The sequence below is a fragment of the Cyprinus carpio genome, chromosome B15 (assembly GCF_018340385.1).
Source record: "Cyprinus carpio isolate SPL01 chromosome B15, ASM1834038v1, whole genome shotgun sequence".
In the NCBI taxonomy this organism is placed as follows: domain Eukaryota; kingdom Metazoa; phylum Chordata; class Actinopteri; order Cypriniformes; family Cyprinidae; genus Cyprinus; species Cyprinus carpio.
Genome location: NC_056611.1, coordinates 22,636,744 through 22,659,575, shown reverse-complemented (window position 1 = coordinate 22,659,575; position 22,832 = coordinate 22,636,744). Strand labels below are relative to the sequence as shown.

At 36.4% G+C, this 22,832-nt stretch overlaps 3 protein-coding genes across 5 annotated transcripts; 2 read left to right on the top strand and 1 right to left on the bottom strand.

Moving 5' to 3' along the window:
• Positions 1–62: 62 nt before the first annotated feature.
• On the bottom strand, positions 63–4,338 carry LOC109111599 (lysosomal thioesterase PPT2-like). Of its 3 annotated transcripts, none has more exons than XM_042739851.1 (9): positions 4,277–4,338; positions 3,174–3,359; positions 2,582–2,735; positions 2,149–2,244; positions 1,948–2,055; positions 1,774–1,857; positions 1,557–1,641; positions 1,231–1,285; positions 63–527 (listed from the first exon to the last, which is right to left on the bottom strand). In XM_042739851.1, exons 2-9 carry the CDS (start codon positions 3,327–3,329, stop codon positions 384–386), a joined length of 882 nt encoding a protein of 293 aa, XP_042595785.1. In that variant the 5' UTR covers positions 3,330–3,359; positions 4,277–4,338; the 3' UTR covers positions 63–383. The 3 variants fall into 3 exon arrangements, with proteins under 3 accessions (XP_042595785.1, XP_042595784.1, XP_042595783.1); XM_042739850.1 differs by lacking the exon at positions 4,277–4,338 and adding an exon at positions 4,132–4,146 and having other exon boundaries at positions 3,174–3,596; XM_042739849.1 differs by lacking the exon at positions 4,277–4,338 and having other exon boundaries at positions 3,174–4,010.
• On the top strand, positions 4,267–16,329 carry LOC109112226 (pre-mRNA-splicing factor ATP-dependent RNA helicase DHX16-like). The gene is given in 21 exon segments (XM_042739852.1): positions 4,267–4,418; positions 4,792–4,994; positions 5,074–5,312; positions 5,893–6,064; positions 6,189–6,245; positions 6,404–6,658; positions 7,257–7,496; positions 7,591–7,779; positions 8,033–8,143; positions 8,314–8,429; positions 9,364–9,574; positions 10,042–10,140; positions 10,790–10,942; positions 11,178–11,357; positions 11,919–12,066; positions 12,379–12,497; positions 12,716–12,783; positions 12,884–13,046; positions 13,759–13,920; positions 14,743–14,916; positions 15,995–16,329. Coding segments are annotated over 20 exon segments (3,183 nt in total). The 5' UTR covers positions 4,267–4,418; positions 4,792–4,796; the 3' UTR covers positions 16,124–16,329.
• A 2,335-nt stretch (positions 16,330–18,664) lies between these two features.
• Positions 18,665–22,832, top strand: rnf183 (ring finger protein 183). Its single transcript, XM_019116775.2, has 2 exons — positions 18,665–18,820; positions 21,143–22,832. Exon 2 carries the CDS (start codon positions 21,197–21,199, stop codon positions 22,121–22,123), a length of 927 nt encoding a protein of 308 aa, XP_018972320.1. The 5' UTR covers positions 18,665–18,820; positions 21,143–21,196; the 3' UTR covers positions 22,124–22,832.

The following is a 22,832-nucleotide window of genomic DNA, read 5'->3' as shown; positions in this document are numbered from 1 at the left end:
ATATAGCCCAACTTGAAGAAATAGCCTACCCCTTGACAAACACACTTTTGCAATGATCATTTCATTTTTTATAACAATTTAATAATTTATTTTAGAATTTCATTTATTAAAACTGAACATTAGACTTGCATTATCTGTGGCAGCAGGACAGAATAACTTTCTTACAATATTCAAACTGATTTGACATGAATAGAAAATAGCTAGAAAACTATATATTAGAAAACCAATCATAATAATTTATCACATTATGTTAGCAAAAAATCTTAGGTGATTAATAAGTGTACAATCATAATCTACATGAGACATGATTACATTGAGGATTGTGCATATGCATATAACAATATCAGTTTCCCTTTTTCCGTCTCCTTTTTTCCGTCTCCAGATTAGTTGAGCCACTTGTCTATGCAGTTCTTGTAGACTGTGAGGTTTGAATGCCAGGATGTATGGTGTACACCAGGGACGACACACTTGACCACGGCTCCTTCTGAGTTCAGTGTTTTCAAGCCAAAAGCATCTCTTAGATACCACTGGGGAAAGTGGAAAAATGGTTAGGACAACTAAACTGCACCACTAAATTCAAAGCATTAAAGGAATAGTTCACCCAAAAATAAAATTCTGCTGAAAACCCACCCTCAGGCCGTCCAAGATATAGATGAGTTTGTTTGTTCATAAGAACAGATTTGGAGAAATTTATTACATCACTTGCTCACCAACAGATTGTCTGTAGTGAATGGGTGCCGTCAGAATGAGAGTCCAAACAGCTGATAAAAACATCACAATAAGACTTTTTTTGCATGGAAATGGTGCTTGATCTGTGCATATTTCTCTCCTGATCCAGGCAAGATGACTTTTCACTGGAGAAAGCAATATTATAGATAGAGGTCTTTATCCAGATGCAATGATTTGAAGTTAAAAACATCTTAATGATGGATTTTATTTTCTCACAAACACGCAGCTTTTTACTTCACAAGATAGTAATTGATAGACTGAAGTCATGTAGATTATCATTCTGACGGCACCCATTCATTGCACAGGATTCATTTGTGAGCAATTGATATCATGCTAAGTTTCTCCAAATCGGTTTCGATAAAGACACAAACTCATCTGCACCATGGACTGCCTGAGAGTGAGTACATTTCCTGAACTATTCCTTTAACGAACTAAACAAAATAATAATAAAATTAAAAGTGGTTTTACAAAACGGTTATAGGAATGAATGTATCCACTCACATCCTGCTTTTCCATCTCAACCACAGTTTCATTACTGTCATAAAACCCAAAAATACTGTGGGGGAAAAAAGAGATAAACTGTAAAAAGATATGAAATGATTTTTATTCAGGGCCTGAGTTTTAGCGATTGCAAACATGCTCTAAAAATCCACCACATAATCCTATAAGACCTTTTGAAGTTCAAATGTCACTCTACATACTTCACATATTCATTCCAGTCTGCTAAACACCACATTAACCCTTTACCAGCATGTAAGTCTTTGATGATTTCTAACTCTGACTAACTTTAGATGCTTAATATCCCGTGATGAAATATTTGCAGAGACCTTGACTCCCATGGTGTAATAACGCCGTCATCTTGTCCACCGATCAGCACCAGCTTCTGTATGCGCAGGAAGCTGTCTCGCCACACTGCAAGGGAACAGCAGTATACAACACAACTCAAGGCCACTGAACTGAAAGTGCACAAACAACCCAAGCAAAAGCTGTCATCTGAGCAGCGTATAAACACAGGATAGCAAAAGCCATGTCATCTGAAATTACCTGTTGAATTGGCATGCTCTATCTCTCCATTCAGTGGGGCGAGATAGATGTTGCTCTTTAAGTATCTCTCTCTTTGGTGTGGATCTGAAGAGAGAATAAAATAACAGAGAAGGATGTACTGTGAATCAAATGAAATGCAGAACATTGATTTACAAAAGTGACACATCCACTTACCATTCCAGTAGTTGCAGATAGATATCCCTTGTCCCCATGTAGTGTAACAAAAACGGTACAGTCTTGACTTGATAAATTTGGGGAAAAAATATTTCAAATAAGACGAATCTGTAAAAGCATGGACAAAACACTTACAAGCTCTTCTTTAAAGAAAAGAGATGTTGTGGTGTGTGTAACGTAGGGAGGACAGGATTGACTGACCTCCATACTGGCCAGCTAGTGGTGAAGACAGGAATATCAGAGAGTGAACATTGTGCATCGGCAGGGTTGCAAGAACTCCTCGACATATCAATCCACCTTTGAAAATATGATATAAAAGCCAGTTCAAAAGTGTCGTTCAAAAGTTTGGAGTGAGTATGATTTTTTTCCCCAAACCTTTGAAAATATGATATAAAAACAGTTCAAAAGTGCCGTTCAAAAGTTTGGAGTCAGTATGATTTTTTTCCCCAAAAGAAATCTTTGCCGTCACAGGAATAAATTACACTTTATTAAAATAGAAAATTAAATTGAAATATTATTTCAGAATATTACTGTTTTTGCTTTTTTTTTGATTAAATGAAGATTTATTGAGAATAAGAGTGTTTTTTATGTTGTATTTGTAGCAATTTTCTTATTAGATATAAGTTTAGATGACCTTGTGAGAAGCAGATGAGATGGACACCATCATCAGCTCTCTCCATGATGGGTCTGATGGCCTCTCTGAATCCATCTACCTGTTGCCACAGTGGCTTCATACTGCAAATGTAGTCATAAAGGGCTAGCGTGGTCACACTGGTACCTGGATGAGACTAAAACAGTGGAAAACAGAAGTTGGTGAGTTTCATCCTTGACAAAAAGGAGAACTATGTGCCAAATATAGTGAACTGTAAGATGGAACTGAAACACCTTAAACATGTTATGCTATTGCAATAAAAAATTTGGTTTCTTAGAACTTCGACTAATTTATTTTTTTTAAATTAGCTTTTTCTGCATTTTACAGAAATCTACAAAAATGCATTCTGCATTTTGAGCCAAAACTTACTTATTTAAAAATGCAGGTTAAAAACTAATAACTCAAAAACTATAAAATAAAAGAAAAACACCTTTTTAAAATCACAATATGATGTAACATTTAAAATATGATGTAAAAATACAAATAGAAGTGCATTAGTTATTTTACTTAAATTAAATATACGTATATAGGCCTAATAAAAATGACGTTAAATAAATAAAATAGATGATCTTACCTGATTGATAAATGTAGACAAAATCTCAAACTGTCTGGGTCCATCTAATATCCCGTGAACAATAATTACCGGTCTGTATCCCATGACGGAGGACAGCACAAATACAGCCCATATAACAACACATGGTCTGCAGCCATCAGTCATCAATCCCCCCATAAAGGCACTCCGACAATATCTCTCAATAATCTATAAATTGAAACCAAATATTTTTTTCTTTAATCAAAGTTATACTAGGTTCCAAGCACACTAGTTCAACGGTGGCAAGACGTTCTGCCAAGAGATTGGATGCTCTGAGACGTTTATATCTGGTAAGTTGTTCCGCATGTGATGTTTTGTCACAGTTGAGGTGATGGTTATATCGACCACTTCCTCTCTCACACCAGATGATGTGGTTTATCGAAGAAATGCAAACAATTCCTGCCACTACAAGAGAATATTTCACATCGTTTACAATGTACATATATAATTTTCTTCTTGAATGCAAGTTATATCGGTGATACAAAAGTTTCTAAAAAAAAAAAGTTTTTAACTTTCTGAGCACATCTGATTATACTAAAATACATAGTTTTGAACATTCTTTACAAAATATGCATAATATTTTACAAAATATACATACGTTTTAAGTACATTTTTTATGATTTATGTCTTAATTAGGCATTATATTACGCATTCGTTTTAATATGAAATGCATGCGACACGTCCACCGGAAAATATAATTATTCATATTGTAAGCATGACACATCTGGGGCTCTTAACGCTTTAAATCTGGACTTGTATTTTGACAGGAATTCGTTTTGAACCGCAAACGATAAAGGATTCAAATATCATCATCAGTGGAAACAGGTCTCCCTGCATTGGTGCATGAAATAAATCTAGCCAGTAACATCTATCTGATCTTTTTATCTAGTAATCACAAATAATAATAATTTCGACTTGCACTGAGAAAAGTGACATGTACCACGTGACAACGCCGTCTGTTTCATTGACGATTTGGGCGATAATTAAAATGTAATTTTCACGAGAATGACTCAAATCCATTTTAGCAGAACAGTTAGCGACATCTACAAACCAGACCAAATACAGACCAATTTCATATCGATTACCTATCTACTCGCTTAGTTTGCTAGAGCACGTCTGAACGTTTTACTCAGACTTTTATTTTGGCAGGTCGCGCTCAGAACGTAGTGACCCGGAAGTAGCCTTCATGTTTTCATAGCAGAAAGCGTGTGGAGACGCTACGCTAACGTAAGTCTGAAGTTTCTTCTGAATTCTGATGCAGTCGTGTATTTATTGTGTATGTACATAAAACACATATCTGACTGTACACGGTGCGGTTGATTTAATGGGCATAAATCTTCTAAGTACATCAATACATAAACAATTGAGTGTCCGCTGTTGTCTTGCTGTTAATTTCTATGTTCTGTATCGGAAAATAACAGTCTCAGCTTCTACAGAATTTTCTTGTACACATAAGATTATTTCATTACAACTTATTTTATTGAAATTTTGAATTCGAGTTGGTCACGCACAGTTAATAGCTTATATTGCTGCGTTATCTGGTGTTTCACATTATATTATGTCTTGTGTAAGACTGTATGTGTTGTGTTGTTGTGCACAGTCACAATGGCCAATCTGGAACAGTGGGTTAGTGACCAGCTCCATGACATCCTGGGTCTGAGTGACCGATATGTGGCTCAGTTCATGATCGGTCTGGTGCAGAAGTCTTCTGGACCTCAGGACTTTGTGGCTCGGCTTCAGCAAACCGGAACCATTGATATCGATCAAAGAATCACAGCGTTTGCACATGAGCTGTACAACAAAGTAAGTGTTTTCACTCAGCACCTTTAATAGAATTCATAAATTAAGATATATATTTAAATTTAATGACCGTCCATTTCAGGCTCCCAAAAAACATGTGGCAGAAAAACCTGCGCGGGCGGTGGAACGACAAGTCATGGAAATGGAGAGAAAGAACAGAACCTACACTCTTCTGGAGGACAGTGAGAGTGATGGAGAGATGGCCAGAGAAAGAGGAAAAGAGAAGAAAAGTAAAGACCGGGACAAAGGAAAGAAGAGGAAACACCTCAGACAGAAACGAGACGAAAGTCCATCGTCCAGTGAAGAGGACAGCAAAAAGAGGTTATTATGTTATGCTTTCAATCTTTTAGATGCTGCGGACCCCTAAATATGAAGATCCTCTTGCGATGGACCCCGGTTCTAAAATTTTAAAACCATGTCTTGTATAAAGAATTTATACTGTGAAAAAAACAAAACAAAAAAAAACGTTATAAATGAAAAAATATTTGGAATACATTTAGTTTCTATTAAGTTACATTGATTTTTTCCATGTTAATTGTAGTACTGTACCATTAGATTAAATTTATTTATTGTTTTGCCCATTTGTTTACTTATTTTAATCTGTTTTGGATGTATTTAATTAAAATGATTTCTTTTATTCCAATTTGCATTATTTATTTATTTTTACATTTACATTTTTTTCTCTCTCTCTTTAAATTAAACATTTACACCAAACCCAAGCACTCCCTTGTGGCTCTGTGTGTCCCCGGACCCCAGTTTGAAAAACCCCTGGGCTAATACAAAACATTTCCAATGAAAGGCTTTAAATTTGGCTCATTCAGTCAGAAAGTGACAACTATTCATTTCATTACTGTGCTTTTGTTCTCAGTGGTTTCTCTTGTTTGGTCTTTGACTCTTTCAGCACTAAAGTCATGGACGAGCCAAAAAAAGCTGCTGAAGAGGAGGAGGAAGAATGGGAGCGGGAAGAGAGAGAGAGACTTAAAGATCTGGAGGAGAGGGATGCATTTGCTGAACGAGTGAAACAGAAGGACAAAGACAAGACGAGACACATACTTGAGAGAAATGACAAAAAGGTAATGCTGAACAAGATCTTGCTACAACAAAATAATGTCTGCTAGTTTCATATTGACGGATCTCGGCATGATCTAGGAAATTATGAGGGCTTATGATGTGCGTTGTCTGTTTTCATCATCTCAGGCTTATGAGGAAGCTCAAAAAAATCTCAAAATGGCTGAAGAGGATCAAAAGAAAATGGTGAGGAAGTCTTAAATTGTATTTGCATGCACAAGAATGTTGTCAGTTGGAAATTTGATGATGTGAACATGTTGACCTGATAAATACAATACTCCAGTTTCTAGAAATCTGTATGAAGCAGCAGTGATATCTGTTAACATTCAGTGCGGTCTCTTCAGCTTCCAGAGTTAAGGAAACAGTCCCGCTGGCAGTATCTGAGCAAAAGAGAGCAGGAGAAGATTGATGACCTCGAGGCTGAAATCAAGGACGAGGAATACCTCTTCTCCACTCAGAGCCTCACAGATCGGGAAAAGAAAGATTTAGATTACAAGCGGAAGGTCAGAGACCTGGCCCGAGACTACAAGAAAGCTGGAGCGAAAGAAAAAGAGGAGAGAAAGAACAGATACTACATGCCAGAGGAGAACAGAAACAAGGTGATGAGCTACAGGGGGATTATGGGATATTTTAATACAAACTGACAAGACTGGGATAGGTTTCCATTTTTCATATAATTAATACATTAATGCTTTTATTCATCAGGGATGCATTCAATTAAAAAAGTGACTTGAGACTTTTATAATGTTAAAAAAGTTTTCTGTTTCAAATAAATGCTGTTCTTTTAGATCTTTCTCTTCATTAAATCAGCATATTAGAATAATTTCTAAAGGATCATGTGACACTGAAGACTGGAATAATGGCTGCTAAAAATTAAGCTTTGCATCACAGGAATAAATGACATCTTAAAATATATTATAATAGAAAATAGTTATTTTAAATTGGAATAATGTTTCAGAATATTACTGTTTACTGTATTTTTGGTCAAATAAATACAGCCTTGGTTAGAAACAGAAGAAAAAGGTCTTATCAAACCCTTAGCCTTGAGCAGTAGTGTATATCACACATATGTTTGTTTTATTGGAAATTCATACAGATATTTTCTGTTTTAAAGAACCATGAGGTAATTTATTTGACATACTTTGTTATTAAATATTATATTGTTTTTCTCTTCTCCTCTTTGTCCCCACTTTGCAGTCCATTCCTCAGAAAGACATGGAGCTGGAGTTTGAAGAGACTCCCAGAGAGGGAGGTGGGGAGCAGGGCCGCTGGGAGGAGGCGAGAGTGGCCACTGCCACCCTGCAGTTCGGGGCCAGAGAAGAGCGGGAACGCCGGATAAAGGAGGAGCAGGAGAAATACCAGCTCATTTTAGAGGAAGAGGAGATGATCAACTTCGTCAGCACGGCCATTACTATGAAAGGAACACTGTCAGAAATGGTTAACATCATTAAATTATATTTTACACTCATTATATTTCCATGTCTTTAATACTAGAAGTAATGACAAGATTGTATCTTCCTATTTTTTTCAGGAAAGTGAACCTGAGTTATCACAAGCTGAGAAGCAGAAGCAATCCATCCAGGAAGTGAGACGCAGCCTTCCCATCTTTCCTTACAGAGAAGATCTTCTTGCTGCCATCAGAGACCACCAGATCTTGGTCATAGAGGGTGAAACCGGATCTGGCAAGACCACCCAGATCCCTCAGTATCTCCTGGAAGATGTACGTACTTGTAATAAAAAAAAATATTTATTGGCAGATAGTTTTAGGATTTTGTGGATCCAATACCGGTGCATGTGCCTTTCTTCACAAGAATATAAAGTATCAGGAACATGCAAGGCCTCTTTTTTAAAGTCTGATGTGTGAGCATTAATAGTTCATATTAGCTATATTTCCATTACATTTACCATTTTTTGTGCTCAGAAACATTAAAAAAAGGTTGCATTTCTTGATTGTTTTGTCTTTTCTTTATCAGGGGTACACTAATGGAGGAATGAAGATTGGCTGTACTCAACCTCGAAGAGTGGCGGCCATGTCTGTATCAGCCAGAGTCGCACAGGAAATGAATGTCAAATTAGGAAATGAGGTCATAATGCTTGCTAAATGTGTGATTTTATATATGATTAGCCTTCAGATTTGCCATTGTGTTTGTGTACATATGAGAAGTTAAGGTATTTGCATACCTGAACATTGTGGGGTTTTTTATGTGGCAGATTTTTAGTCTTTTGATCAGCTATGTTGTCATATTTTCCACAGGTGGGCTACAGCATCCGTTTTGAAGACTGTACGTCAGAACGCACTATCCTGAAGTACATGACTGACGGCATGTTACTCAGAGAGTTTCTTACAGAGCCCGACCTCGCCAGCTACAGGTAAAAACTTATCTTACAGGGTTAATATTTTAAAGGGATAGTTCACCCAAAAATGAAAATTCTGTCATTAATTACTCACCCTCATGTCGTTCCAAACCCATAAGACCTTTGTTCATTTTCAGAACACAAATTAAGATATTTTTGATGCGTTCCGAGAGCTCTCTGTCCCTCCCATAGACATCAAAGATCCTTACATGATCGAGGCTCAGACACATAGCAAGGAGATCGGTAAAATAATCCATGTGACATCAGGGGTTCAACCGTAATGTTATAAAGCTACGAGAATACTTCGTAATATTCAACAATTCGTCTCTTTCGCGTCACACTATAGCACCATTTTGGAGAGTATCACATACCTAAACAACATATGTACACACATACGCAGCTTACGTTTTTTACGCTTTGATCTGAACGTAAACAACGTATCCGCGTACATATGTTGTTTACGTATGTGATACTCTCCAAAATGGTGCTATAGTGTGACGCGAAAGAGACGAATTGTTGAATAAAGTCGTTGTTTTTGTTTTCTTTGCGCACAAAAAGTATTCTCATAGTTTCGTAATATCGTGTTTTAACTAGTTTTGTAACATTACGTTTTTTTACCTGTTTTCTTGTTGTTTTTTTTAGCGTTGTTTTTGTTATGTTTCTTGGTGTTTATTGTGTGGGGATGATTGTTTCGGAATGCATCAAAAATAACTTAATTTGTGTTATGAAGTTGAACGAAGGTCTTAAGGGTTTGGGACGACATGAGGGTGAGTAATTATCCCTTTAATATTTACTCTATGTAATTTAAGGAATCTTACTTTACAGAATTAATATTTGATCTTTTAATTCTGTATGATTGGGAAGCTTACCTTTACAGATGTAATATTTTTGACAGTTTAAAATATGATTGCCAACATTGGTTTTTAATTGTCTGTTTTTCTGTGATCAGTGTGATCATCATCGATGAGGCCCACGAGCGAACATTGCACACAGACATCCTCTTCGGTCTAATTAAAGACATTGCACGGTTCCGCCCTGATCTGAAGGTTCTGGTGGCCAGCGCCACTCTGGACACAGAGCGCTTCTCCTGCTTCTTTGATGACGCACCTGTATTTAGGATTCCAGGTCGCAGGTTTCCCGTGGATATCTACTACACAAAGGTAATGGACCGTGATTAAAGCACAAGACATTCAGTTTGTCATATGATGACATTTATATTAGGGGTGTAATGTAATGTATTGTATATTTAATTGTGCATGTTTATTTTTATATTTAGATGAACTCACCACAATCTAAAGCTCATAAAATTTCCTCATTAAAAAAGGAAAAATTAATAACACTGTTAAATGTAATCTTTAACAAATGAATTCCATTTTCATGCAATGTTGTGATACCTAAATTCACTTTTAGCATTAAAATGATTTTAATTGATTTATTTAGTCTAAATAGTGTAGAATTTTAATTTCAGCCATTTATTTGGTATTAGTCATAACATCAAATATTTATCGCTTTATCGACCAGACTTTCTCAGACATGGTGTAAGAATCCAGTTTAGTGATTTCTCTGATCTATTTTTGCCTTCATTTGTATATTGCATATTATTAATATCATTTGACTTTTGTTTCAGGCTCCGGAGGCCGACTACCTGGAAGCATGTGTTGTGTCAGTGCTACAGATCCATGTCACTCAGCCCACTGGAGACGTACTGGTCTTCCTCACAGGACAGGTCAGTCCTTGGCACAGTCGGTCTGTTTATAGTTCATATTTCCTTTGTGGATGGACATGAGCCGTATCTATCAGTGCATACATCTATTAAGAGTAGCTGTGTTGTGTCTGAGTCATGACGTAGCAGTAAAAAGCTTTTCCAATACGTCACTATCACTTTTTCCCTTTGACACAGTCACCGTCCTCCGGCTGGTTGATGGTAACATGCTGCTTTGAAACCATATGTGTTGTGAAAAGTGCTATACAAATAAACGTAAAATTCAAACATAAAAAGTAGCTGTTTATTTTATTATGTAACATTTTTATATCAGGTATATTTTAATATATGTTGTTTATATTGGTAACAAGTGTGCCAGAGATATTATATTGGAGCTGCAGCGCTACTGACAAACATGTTAACTGCACTAAATACATTTACACTTAATACAAGCTTGCATCACCCTGAATCCATTTCCTGTCTCTTTCTACCGTTTATCGATAAAGGCATAAAATGCACATGATGTAAAATAAAAAAAAATGCTTTGTTTGTCGAAATAGAAAAGCTGTAATGAGCCAGAAAGATTTAACGTTCTGGTATTTGTGTGTTATGTACATCGAGACGATATTTATATTGGTAATATTGACATTTACTGTGTCCTCTGGTGTTGCAGGAGGAGATTGAAGCGTGCTGTGAACTTCTACAGGAGAGATGTAGGAGACTGGGCTCGAAGATATCTGAACTCATTGTTCTGCCCATCTATGCCAACTTGCCTTCAGACATGCAGGCCAAGATCTTCAATCCCACTCCGCCTGGAGCACGCAAAGTAAAAGCACCAGCAGGGGGCAGCATATCTGTTGAAATCTGTGGAAGATTACACATATTTACTTGAAAATGTATTCTTAGCTGACGCTTTTATCCTAAATAAAATCAGACAAACCAGACTGATGCAAATTCTTATGGAAATGTTTTTCTATATTTTGTTTGATCATCTTGATAAATGTGCTACACTCTGAATATGAATTTCTTTAGTGACTGTGTGTGGTGTTTTTGGGCTACAGGTTGTGGTGGCCACAAATATCGCAGAGACGTCTCTCACCATCGACGGCATCATCTACGTCATTGATCCAGGTTTCTGCAAACAAAAGAGCTACAATGCAAGAACAGGAATGGAATCTCTCATTGTCACTCCCTGTTCACGAGTAAGAGAAGCTTCTAGCAACAACATTGATCTGTAAAGTGTGCAGTGGACTCAAAAGTGTTAGACATTTAGATTTATGAATGTAACAAAATGTAGTTTTATTCATTTATTGTTGTTGTTAGTATTAATCATTATTAATAATGAATTGTTATAAATAGCAACAGCAACAATAATTATTTGCTTTCTTGATTATTGTTAATAGTTAGTAGTATTAATAAATTATTATAAAATGATGCACGTTATGTTTATTATTAGCAGTATGAGTATCATCAATAATATTCATGATAAAATAATAGCATTATTAAATTATAATTAATAATTGTATATAGCAACAATAATAATTGTTACTATTTAGTATCAATATTAATACAGTCATATTATTAATAAATAATTGTCATTTGAATCCTGAGTCACTCATTTAAGTGAAGTCATATTAAATATTAATACATTCATATTATTAATAAATAATTGTCATTTGAATCCTGAATCACTCATTTATTTGTAGTTAATTGTCATTTGAATCCTGAATCACTCATTTAAGTGAAGTCATATTAGTCATATTTGCTTTTTTTTTTTTATAATGTTGGAATGTTGTTTTAAGAGAGCAGGTCGTGCAGGAAGAGTGGCTGCTGGGAAATGTTTTAGGCTGTACACTGCCTGGGCCTTTAAACATGAGATGGAAGAGACCTCCATCCCTGAGATCCAGAGAACAAACTTAGGCAATGTGGTTCTGCTGCTCAAAAGTCTCGGTAAGAATGAATGAATCAGTTTTTCTTCATGACTTCCCCATGACAGATCCACATGCCAATTTGATGGATATGAAATAGGTTCTGAGAAATTCTCTGAAAGATATTCAGACAATGCTTATAGTGTTGAGTGTCTTTGTAAATCTTTTTCTTATGACAAACAGTGACGATTTTGGGGTGTGGTATTTTTTTAATTGGAACTTTAATGCAAACATAAATAGACCTGACACACTCATTCACTCCCTATAATCAAACACAATAGCTATTTTAATATGTGCTTAAAAGCGAACATGTTTTTCCTGATCTGCGTGCCAGGCATAAATGATCTGATTCATTTCGACTTCATGGATCCTCCTCCTCACGAAACACTGGTGTTGGCACTGGAGCAGCTTTACGCCTTGGGCGCCCTTAACCACCTCGGTGAACTCACTAAGGTATGAAAAAAAACTTTACAACCCTATAATTATGCTCCATTAGAATACAAACTTGGGTAAACTATGTTGTGTTCACAACACATTTACAAAGAGGTTTACAACAAAAAGCTGGGTGTCAATAAGGGTTCTGGAATAAATGACTCTACAGCTTTCCATTTATGAATATCCCTTATGGAAATATGCCAATTTAACTTCATTTGGTTCCTCTTGCACTGTAGCTCGGCCGAAGGATGGCTGAACTTCCCGTGGACCCCATGCTGAGTAAAATGATTCTGGCTTCTGAACAGTGAGTCAAAATTGCAAATTTTGTAATGTACTCATCATTGCCTTTTACCTGGAGTTGTTATTGTGATGTTTTAAACACTGCTCATTGGTCTGTCCTTCAGTTATAAGTGCTCTGAGGAGATTCTAACCATAGCGGCCATGCTGTCGGTGAACAACTCCATCTTCTACCGCCCCAAGGACAAGGTGGTTCATGCCGACAATGCTCGGATGAACTTTGTGGTACCAGGAGGAGATCACATGGTGCTGCTCAATGTATATACACAGGTGTGTTTATGTGTGCACTTGGAAATATCACTGAGATATTATTATGATTTTTTGTACTTTTTTAGAGCAGATTTTGTTATAAAAAATTTTTTGTTGTTGTAATACTCCCCACATCTAGCGTGACTTCCCTATGGGGGAACAGGTTATGCAGGCCTCTGCGGGCATGTGTGTTGATGTGCAGATGCTGTAGCAGGAAGTTCTTGTCTTGTACAATTATAACTTTGGAATGAACAATAATTTGTAAGAATGTCTGTTCAAACAGCAGAAACACTGCATTAAAAAAAAGCATTTTTGGCAGCATTCTAAAATAAAGCATTTAGAAGTTTTTTGGTTGCTAGATTACAGAAGTACTTAATTTAAGTTATGAAGCAGGCTGTATTTAGTAAACATTCATTACAGTAATGCTTTCACTCTACTGATCCTGATTGTATTTGTGCCATACAATATCATCGTTTTGTAAGAATATTTATGCCTTTTTGGGAACAAAAGTAAAATGTCCTTATAGTCTAAAACAAAGTTTCTCATACAAACAATTCAACCTTTCAACTGGACCCTTTGTAAAATATTCACCTTTTTTCAACCATACTTTTTGTTTCGTTTTAACAAAACAATGTGAATATGTATCTCTAATTGCACATTGTCACATGAACAACCATTTAGAAACCATTTAGAAAAGAAAACGCATTCAGTAGTTTCTCTCTTTCTGTGTCAGTGGGTAGAGAGCGGTTACTCCACTCAGTGGTGCTTCGAGAACTTCATCCAGTTTCGCTCCATGAAGAGAGCTCGAGATGTCCGTGATCAGCTGGAGGGGTTGATGGACAGGATCGAAGTGGAACTATCCAGCTGCAGCGGTGACAGTATGCCCATTCGCAAGGTGATTTCCTTATTCCCACTTACTTTCTTTCTCACATTTCCTCCAGTGATATTGTGTTTGTGCAGAAGCTTGCTGCTTTGCATGTGATTGCTATCTTGACTTTATGAACCTGAGTTTAGCTTTATAAACTGAATTAACTTTAAAGTTTTGAGATGCTCTTACTTGTGGCCCTTTCCGGCTTAAAACACTGAAGTAGAATTTGTGGCACAATTTGCATTTTTACCATTAAGGTAAGTGCTTGCTTGTGTCATTAGGGATTTTCACATTGCACTTAACCCAAGGTTAACATGTTTTTTCAGTCCAGGTTACAATGCTTTTTTGTGAGGGAAAAGTATTGAACAGGGAACATTCAAACAAACTTAATGAAATCACCTTTCAAAAGTAAATATGTGTCTCTTGTGTGTTTTTTTTTTTAGTACTTCCTGTTCTGTGAGAGACTATAGTGTCACTATGATTCATCAGTATTTTAAAGAGTATTTCAACATTCAGACTAACACAATAGCTGAACACTTACATATTTGGTGACTGTGTTGCTACATTTTACCAGATGCTTTTTTATATTTCAAGGTGTTTGGCATTGATGAATCCAGGTTAGGTGACTAAGAATCATTTGTGGTATGAATAAGTGCACAAATCTTATTTTTATCTGATTTCAGCAGCAATTGAATTATTGCAAAATTTAATCAGTCAGTTATGTAGTTTAGTGATCATTATGTAAAATATTTCACTCAATAGAGATGTGTAAAAAAGAAATATCAATACATTATAGAACAGCTTCACCAGATTATGATCTAAATGTGATTTTCTTTCATTTTCTTCCAGGCGGTGACTGCGGGATATTTCTACCACACGGCACGCTTGAGTAAAGGGGGATATAAAACAGTCAAACACCAGCAGACTGTTTTCGTCCATCCCAACAGCTCACTCTTCGAGGAGCAGCCACGTTGGATGATCTACCACGAGCTGGTCTTCACCACCAAAGAGTTTATGAGACAGGTATGGAGTCGCCCTTCACTGTCATTTTTAGTCTGATATCACTAATGTTATCGCATCCAAGCATCATATTCCAGGGTTAGTCCACCCAAAAATTAAAATTCTGTCATTATTTACTCATCTTCATATTGTTCCAAACTTGTATATAAATTTCTTTCTTTTTGGAACACAAAATAGAATATATTTTGAAGAATTTTGGTAACCAAAATGGTTTCAGTTCCCATTGACACCCATAATATAGACAAAAAAATACTATGGAAGTCCGTGGGACCAGAAACGGTTTGGTTACCAACATCTTTTGTGTTTCAAAGTAGAAGGAAAATCGTACAGGTTTGGAGTGACATGAGGTTGAGTAAATGATGACAGCGTTTTCATCTTTAAGTGGACTTTAAAGGGATAGGTCACCCAAAAATGAAAATTCTGTCAATTGCTCACTCATTCCAAACCCGTATGACATTTTCATCTTCATATTTATTGATGAAATCCGAGAGCTTTCTGACCCTTCATAGACAGCAACTACCACATTCAAGGCCCAGAAAGGTAGTAAGGACATTGTTAAAATTGTCCATGTGACATCAGTGGTTCAACTGTAATTTTATGAAGCTACGATAATATTTTGTGCACAAAGAAAACAAAAATAAGGACTTGATTCAGTGATTCCGACAGTACCCACGGCACATCACATGGACTATTTTGCATTGCATTTCTGTCTATGCAGGATCAGAAAGCTCTCGGATTTCATCAAATATATCTTAATTTGTGTTCTCTAGATGGATGAAGATTTTAAGAGTTTGGAATAACATAATGACAAAATGTAATTTTCTTTGTGTGAATGATCCCTTTAAGGTTAGGTATTGGAACTGACTGGTTCTTTTTTACTTGAGTCTGTAAGCAACGGCTTATCCACATAGTAACACACTAAAATCCACTCCTAGCACCTTAGAAACAACATAGTAATGATTTGGCAACCACCAAAACTACCCTACAGTCTTGTCAGCAAGTTTTGCATGGGCAAACACTTCATATTTATTCAGAAAAAGTGAAAATATGCTTTATTCTAAATGTTCTATCTGTTTTTCAGGTGATAGAGATTGAAAGTGGCTGGCTGCTGGAAGTGGCTCCTCATTATTATAAAAACAAAGAACTGGAGGACAGCAGCAGTAAAAAGATGCCCCGCAAACAAGGCAAAGCCCGTGAAGAGCTGGGCTGATCCTGAGATCGGACGAGCAATATTTCTACAGACAGGAGATCAGCGATGTGAGACACTCCATCAGTGTTCAATGGGAAATGATCAGATGTTTCGTTTGGTAATTTGTCTGATCTGTGGAAAGTATTTTGGAGACTCCTAATTTTGATGTTTCCGCTGAAGTTGTTTTCATGTGTTTGAATGAGGAAATATATTTTGATTACAAGTAATACACGTGGTGTTTTTTATTATTTATATACTGACCTCTGAAATGATTTAAAGAAGGATGTGATCAAAGGTCATGCTGTTGTAGGTAATTAAGACAACAGTGTTTTCATAACTACACGGAGAAGTTGTTTTCAGTGATATGTTATGCTAAACCTCCTGCGCCTCAGGCAGTTGTCTAAAATACATGATATTTAGGGAAGAGAACCAGGAGGAAATTATCATAATTTAAAATAGGGATAGTAATATGGATAAATTTCACAGACAAAGGCATTGTTTACCATTGATACATTAATATAAAAGGACAGGATTGTGCAATAAAATGTATTTATCAATACAGAAAGGTTAATGTGTTACAACAGGCACACCCTGCAGTTTGTTAGAATATTTGAGTGTGGATATATCATCTCAATCCAAGAGCTGTTTTTTATTTTTTACTAAGAAAAGTTCTGATAGTTTAATATATACCCAGCAGTCAATGATTGGTAGTTTCCAGTAGTTTTTGTAGTTTCCCCCTAAAGCTCCCAGATGAACAGAAAGGACGGCTGAAATTAGCTATTGGTCAATGAGTAGCTAATGTTGTAAAACTGATGTCAACAGAAATGTTTTTCCTTAACCAGAAATTCATTTGAATGATTGGCACAATATTATATGGCCTTGTTTGGTTATATTATTGTGTTTATGACTATGTGAGCCAAAATAACACCAGATTTTAATCAAGTTTTTGGATGTAAAGTAGGCCATGACTTAAGGGTGATTCACAGAGTGAATAAGAAGTAGTGGGATAAGAAAAAAATGTTCTGTGAATCGAGTGTTACATTCTTTTTGAAGGGTTTTTTCAGGTTCTGCATTCCATTTTGTGTTCTTTTTGAAGAGGTTTTCAAATTCCATCTTCAGTTTTGTTTTCCTTTTGAAAGGTTTTTTCAGATTCCATGTTCAGTCTTTTTGAATGTTTTTTCTGTACTGAACTGACCTGATATCTTGAGAAACATGTCACTATTTCATGAGGAGGTTTTTAAATTCATATGTATTTCATATGATGTGATTTGATTTGTACAAAGAAGAATGTATACACAAGGTCCACCCCTAAACCTAATCTTCAGTGGGTCGTAATTAGATCATATGAAAATTGTGAAAGATGTTGTACAAATTCTTATTAATTAGCCACGAATTCGCCAAAACGTAAGATGGTTACGAATTTTAGTGAGAGTGTTTGGTGTAAATGGTCACTTATGAAAGTTCCTCTGCATTTCAAGTATTTGAAACCAAATCATCAAACAGACTTATGTAGTAAAATCCAGACAGGACGGGCTGGTTTTCACTCATTTACAAACTGGTAACTTATCTGATGCTTTTTACATTTTACATTCTCACAATTCTGTTTTTCTGACCCTGCCACGGAATAAAAAATAAAAAAGTTCAGACTTATCTTGGAGTTGCGACACGTGAGTTTGTCTCACAATTCTGAATTTATATATCACAATTCTGTTTATCTAGCAATTGTGACTTTTTTTTCTTAGCGTTACAACAAAAAAAGTCAAAATTGTGATTAAGAAGTTGCAGTTACCTTTTTATTTTTTATTCCATGGGAGAAAAGGGCTTCCATACCTTTCTTTGTTCAATCAATGCAACTACAGTTCACCACAACACCACATGGACCTGCTAAAAACAGTCTGGATATCTGATGCAGCCATGTGTATTTTGCATACGGTTTATCTAATCATCTAAAGTTGCTCTTCAGTCTCATTTCTCTTTATCACCTGAATCAGTAATGGCAACAGTGTGTTGACAACAGCTCTTAATACAAGATATTGGTACAGGTATGACGGGTATAAAATAATTTACAACACAACAGAAGGTATAAGCCTTTATCATCAATACGCACATAAAATTTTCACATGCCGGAATGGGAGAGTTCTCACTTATCAGGCAGTGTGTGTGTGTGTATGAGAGAGAGAAAACGACTTCATGAGATCTTCATAAACTTCCTTACTGTTCCCATCTAAATGGTGAATATTTCCAGTTATATGTAGTGGAGTAGGAAAAACGCAGACTTGTCATTAACCACCTAACAACTTCCCTGCAGCCATTGCATCATGTCTTTGATTTTTGCATGGACAAACATGACGCACATAGATATTTAGAGCATTGCTATCCACACCTGTTTGATTCAGTTTCATTCAAGGTCAGCAGAGATGTTGAAAAAAATAAAACACAGGTCAGTGGATTCCTCACATTCAAACTCAAGCCATTCCAAATAGCACCTGAGCGAGTCAAACAGGTATGACAGGGGTCAAAGGAAAGAGGGAGGGATATGCAAAGAGGTGGAGACACGTTGCTTACATTAACTAACAGGTTAGTCTCAGAAAGGACTGGACTGCACACCTCTCACGCTGCTTTACTGAACGCACACCTAGACTGGAATATGTGCTTCTTGAGCCAGGCGAACTTCAGAGGCCCATGAACATCGAGGTTCAACTGCTCTTCAGCTCATAGGTAGTTGCATGTTTTTAGAAAAAAAAAAAATCACTTTAAAAGAATCACTTTTCATTTTAAGGGATATGATCTTAAATGATTAGACGGTATTAGTCAGTATGCAAATGTAGAGAAATAATTAGTCAGTTTACAAATGCAGGAGTTGATGTCACATGGCTATATTTAAACAATGTTTGAGTCAACTTTGAGTCCAGTTACAAAAATATGCTCTCTGGTAGTTGTTTTGTAAATTTGAATTTGAATCATTTTTGAGAATTCTGTCCTACAAACTAAAATTCTAAAATCATATTTGTTTGCATATATTGCCACATTATTCATTGTTCTGTGCTTCATAATTTTTTTCCTGTTTAAAAAGCCTTTAATAGGCTGCTTAATTCTATTATTTCAATGAGAAAACTTGCCCTGCTATTGGTGTGTTAAATTAATTATATCTTCTCTGATTATTATTGGGGAAATTATAGCGGCAAAGACTTTTTTCTACAAGTTGTGTTCTTAAAAGCAATTGACTTTCAAAAACAAACCTTCAGTGTGACAACTAGCCCCAGTGTCGCCTGTAAATGTAAGGTGTGTTATTGTCCAAATTAGTGACAGGTCTCAGCTGACTTTATCTGGTTTGTGCTACATATGTGGTTGGGTGCCTTCAATTTGGGAAGTCATTTAGTACAAAATATATTAATTATACTAACATGTTTTGAAAAAGAAGTTCCGTGTGACTCTGTTAGTTGATGCACCTGAAAACTGATGTTTTGATAAAAGCTTAAAATGGCCAGTGGGTAAAACCTTTACATTTTGGACTTTTTGATTCCAGAATAACTTTTGTTATATAAAAAGTAATATTCAATAATCCTTCATACTTGTTTGCTATTAGACATTCCTATTTCGTGACTTTCATGCGCTGACTCAGTGTTAAAGCTTAACCATAAGCATACAGAATGAAACTGGGATCTGTACTCTGTTGTAAAACCTTGATATTCTGGTTGACATTCCTGTACAGTGAGACTCAGAGTTTAGGTCAAACACTCTTTTGGGATTTTCAAAGTAATTCTGTGTTAATCTGTCAATTTGAAAGGCAGTTAGCACTGAAACTATATAGTGCTAAAATGGATCGTCATGGTGTTTAGCAACAGGTGATTACAAACTACCTCATAATATTCATGCACTTTGCACAGTAACAGAACTTTCACATGCAGAATGTTGTTTCAGCATATAAGGAAGTTAAAAATGCCATGAGTATTATTTTTGTAGTTTAAGTACGAATTGACCAGGCAAAATTCCCACAGATGGATAAACAGGTTGTGCACTCAGTTCATGTTCATTCAGTGTTATCAACCTCATAAACATGCAAATAAGAACAGTAGCCTGAGGTTTACAAATCTACAGTGTGTTAATTCCTAACCCAAGATTACTTATGAACAGTGTAAAACATGGAACAAGATAACTCAAAATTGTTAACCCTGCATATGAAATAATAGTCAGACAAATCTACTTCTTTGAAATAGAAGAGCTTGTTAAAAGACAAAATATAAAAATATAAAAAAAAAAAAAAAATTGCATGTGTGTTTTTGTTGAGTATCATATTTGATACAACATTAAAAATAGAAACTATTAGTAGATTGTACAAAACAGTTTTTTCAGCAAAGTTTTGATCATACTGATAATTTAGAGTTTAAGAATGCCGTTTGGGCAAATTTAGAGCCATGCAAGGCCTATAATGGAATAAAAAGAAAACCAAGCAATAACCACTAGTATATGACTGACTAAATTGCTGTTCTCGTCACACTTGACTGCTAATGGTACAATTTAGTTTACAGTCTCCACCCTGGAGTTACATAGCTGTATGCTTCAGTGACCTGAGTTTGTTCGTTCCAACTTTACATACACAAGCTCTTAAAGGTCATGCCACACTTTTAAGTTCCAGAGCTGTAATGAAATCATGTGACTGTTTTGAATACCATTGATTGTAGAAGGTTATTTATTGACATCTATGTTTCTGTGAAGAGCCTTTAACATCCATGGAAACTTTCCATTGCACAAAAAGTTCTTCATTGTGTAAAAGGGTCCTTTAGATTAGCTCTTTTAAGAACTGTTCAATAAAGATTCTTTATTGGCTTCAGTGGTTCCATGAAAATCCTTTAACATCCATGAAACCTTTCCAATACACTAAAAGGTTCTTCGGATTATTAAATGTTCTTCAAACTAAAAAGAAAAGGTTATTTTAATAACTGAAAGGTTTTTTGGGAACCCAAAATAGTTCTTCTAAAGCTTGATATGGAGTGTATTTGTAACCTAGATTGATAGTGTTTTCTCCATCTTCCCTCACAGGCTTCTCTGCTCATCTTTTTCTCTTTATCTGCTCCTGTGGATCTAAGGCTCTACATGATGAGCGACGGCAAACAGAAACCACAGGGCAGCAAAAAAGGGCCCAATGTCAAGCCGAAGTTTGACAGCAAGGGCAGCTTCAACCTGGGAACTTCAGAGCAACGACAGAGACAGAAGCCTGTTAGGAGAAGCCGCAGCAATGATGTGGAAAACCGGCGTCGAGAAAGTAGCCGAGGTAGAGAACGGGACCGGAAAGAGGGAGGAAGGCATCAGCGGGGTCGCAGCGAGGAAGGAAGGAGGAGAGACCGAGACCCTGAGCCTGGACACCACAAGACCGAGCAACCCAGAGACGACCTTCAGGACACAGAGTGCATTGTGTGCTTCTGCAGCTTCGACAACGTCTTCAAAGCTCCAAAGTTACTCTCCTGTGGACACACATTCTGCTTGGAATGCCTGGCGCGCATCAACGTGAATTCTCCAGAGATCAAGACGTTGACTTGTCCGATCTGTCGGGAGCTGACGGAAATCCGACATGGCCGAGATCTACCACAGTTGGGAAATAACGAAGACATCTTCCGCAGACTACCAGCTGAGATGCAACGGGCGCTTTCTGTGCGATTTAAACGGAGCAAGGGCAAACTCATTCTCAAGAATCCTCCACCAAACAGCTCCATTAAGACTTCCTTAAATTTGCCGGTGTTGAAGAAGAAAGATGAGCAGGCTGGCGGTAACCCGCTTGGAGTCATGGAGCAAGGTCTTGGCCAGGCGACTATGATCGATGTGGGAAGGCCGCCAAGCAGGATGAGGGGTCGCATGAGAAGGATAATTTATTCCAATCAGTGCTATTATGCCATTGTTGCAGCCATCATCACAATCACTGTGGCTTTAATGCTGGTGGGCATCTTCACCTTTGTGGTGATGCCCTTTATGCATAAACCAATGAGACCACTCCAGAACCAAACTTCTCCAGATACAATGCCTTGAGAGATGTGGAAACTGACAGCGCTCAGGAAGGATGACGGGCAAAGCAAAACAAGCAATTCTTGGTGGAGCCTGTTGCATTGAACACAACGCAGCATTTTTTGCTTTTGTGCAAGATGCTTCAGACAGGCTCGATAGGAATGAACTGGAAAAACTTGAACATATGATGCACTGAAGTCTATTGAGCCCAGACATATTTTACACAAGCTGAGACATTGTTTTGCAAAAGTCTTTAAGAACAAGAGTCAGCAATGACATCTATTCTGACCAGTGATGAACTGTGTTTTCCAAAGTATAAATTAATGGAAATTTAAAAAATAAAAGTATATTTAATTTTTTTTAAAAGGGCTGGATAATATTAAATAATAATATTATCATACAATATTACTATGCCATTTGATTTCATGAAGAATTATGTATTTTCATGTATTTCTTGTCTGTATGGTTTGTGGTATTGATGCTAAAGGACAAAAATGTGCCAATGCAAATCACCTCAGTCTAAAAATGTGCATTGCAACACTAATGTACGCTCATAAATGTTCTTTCTTATGTTAGAAATACATTTGTTAGAAATAGATACTTCTTTGACATATGCTGCACATAATGTAAATAATATAATCTGATATATATAATTATAGTTTGTTCTTTCTTTTTTTTTTATTCTTTTGCACAAATGGGAAGAGGCAAAAAGTGGAAAATAATAAATGGTTGA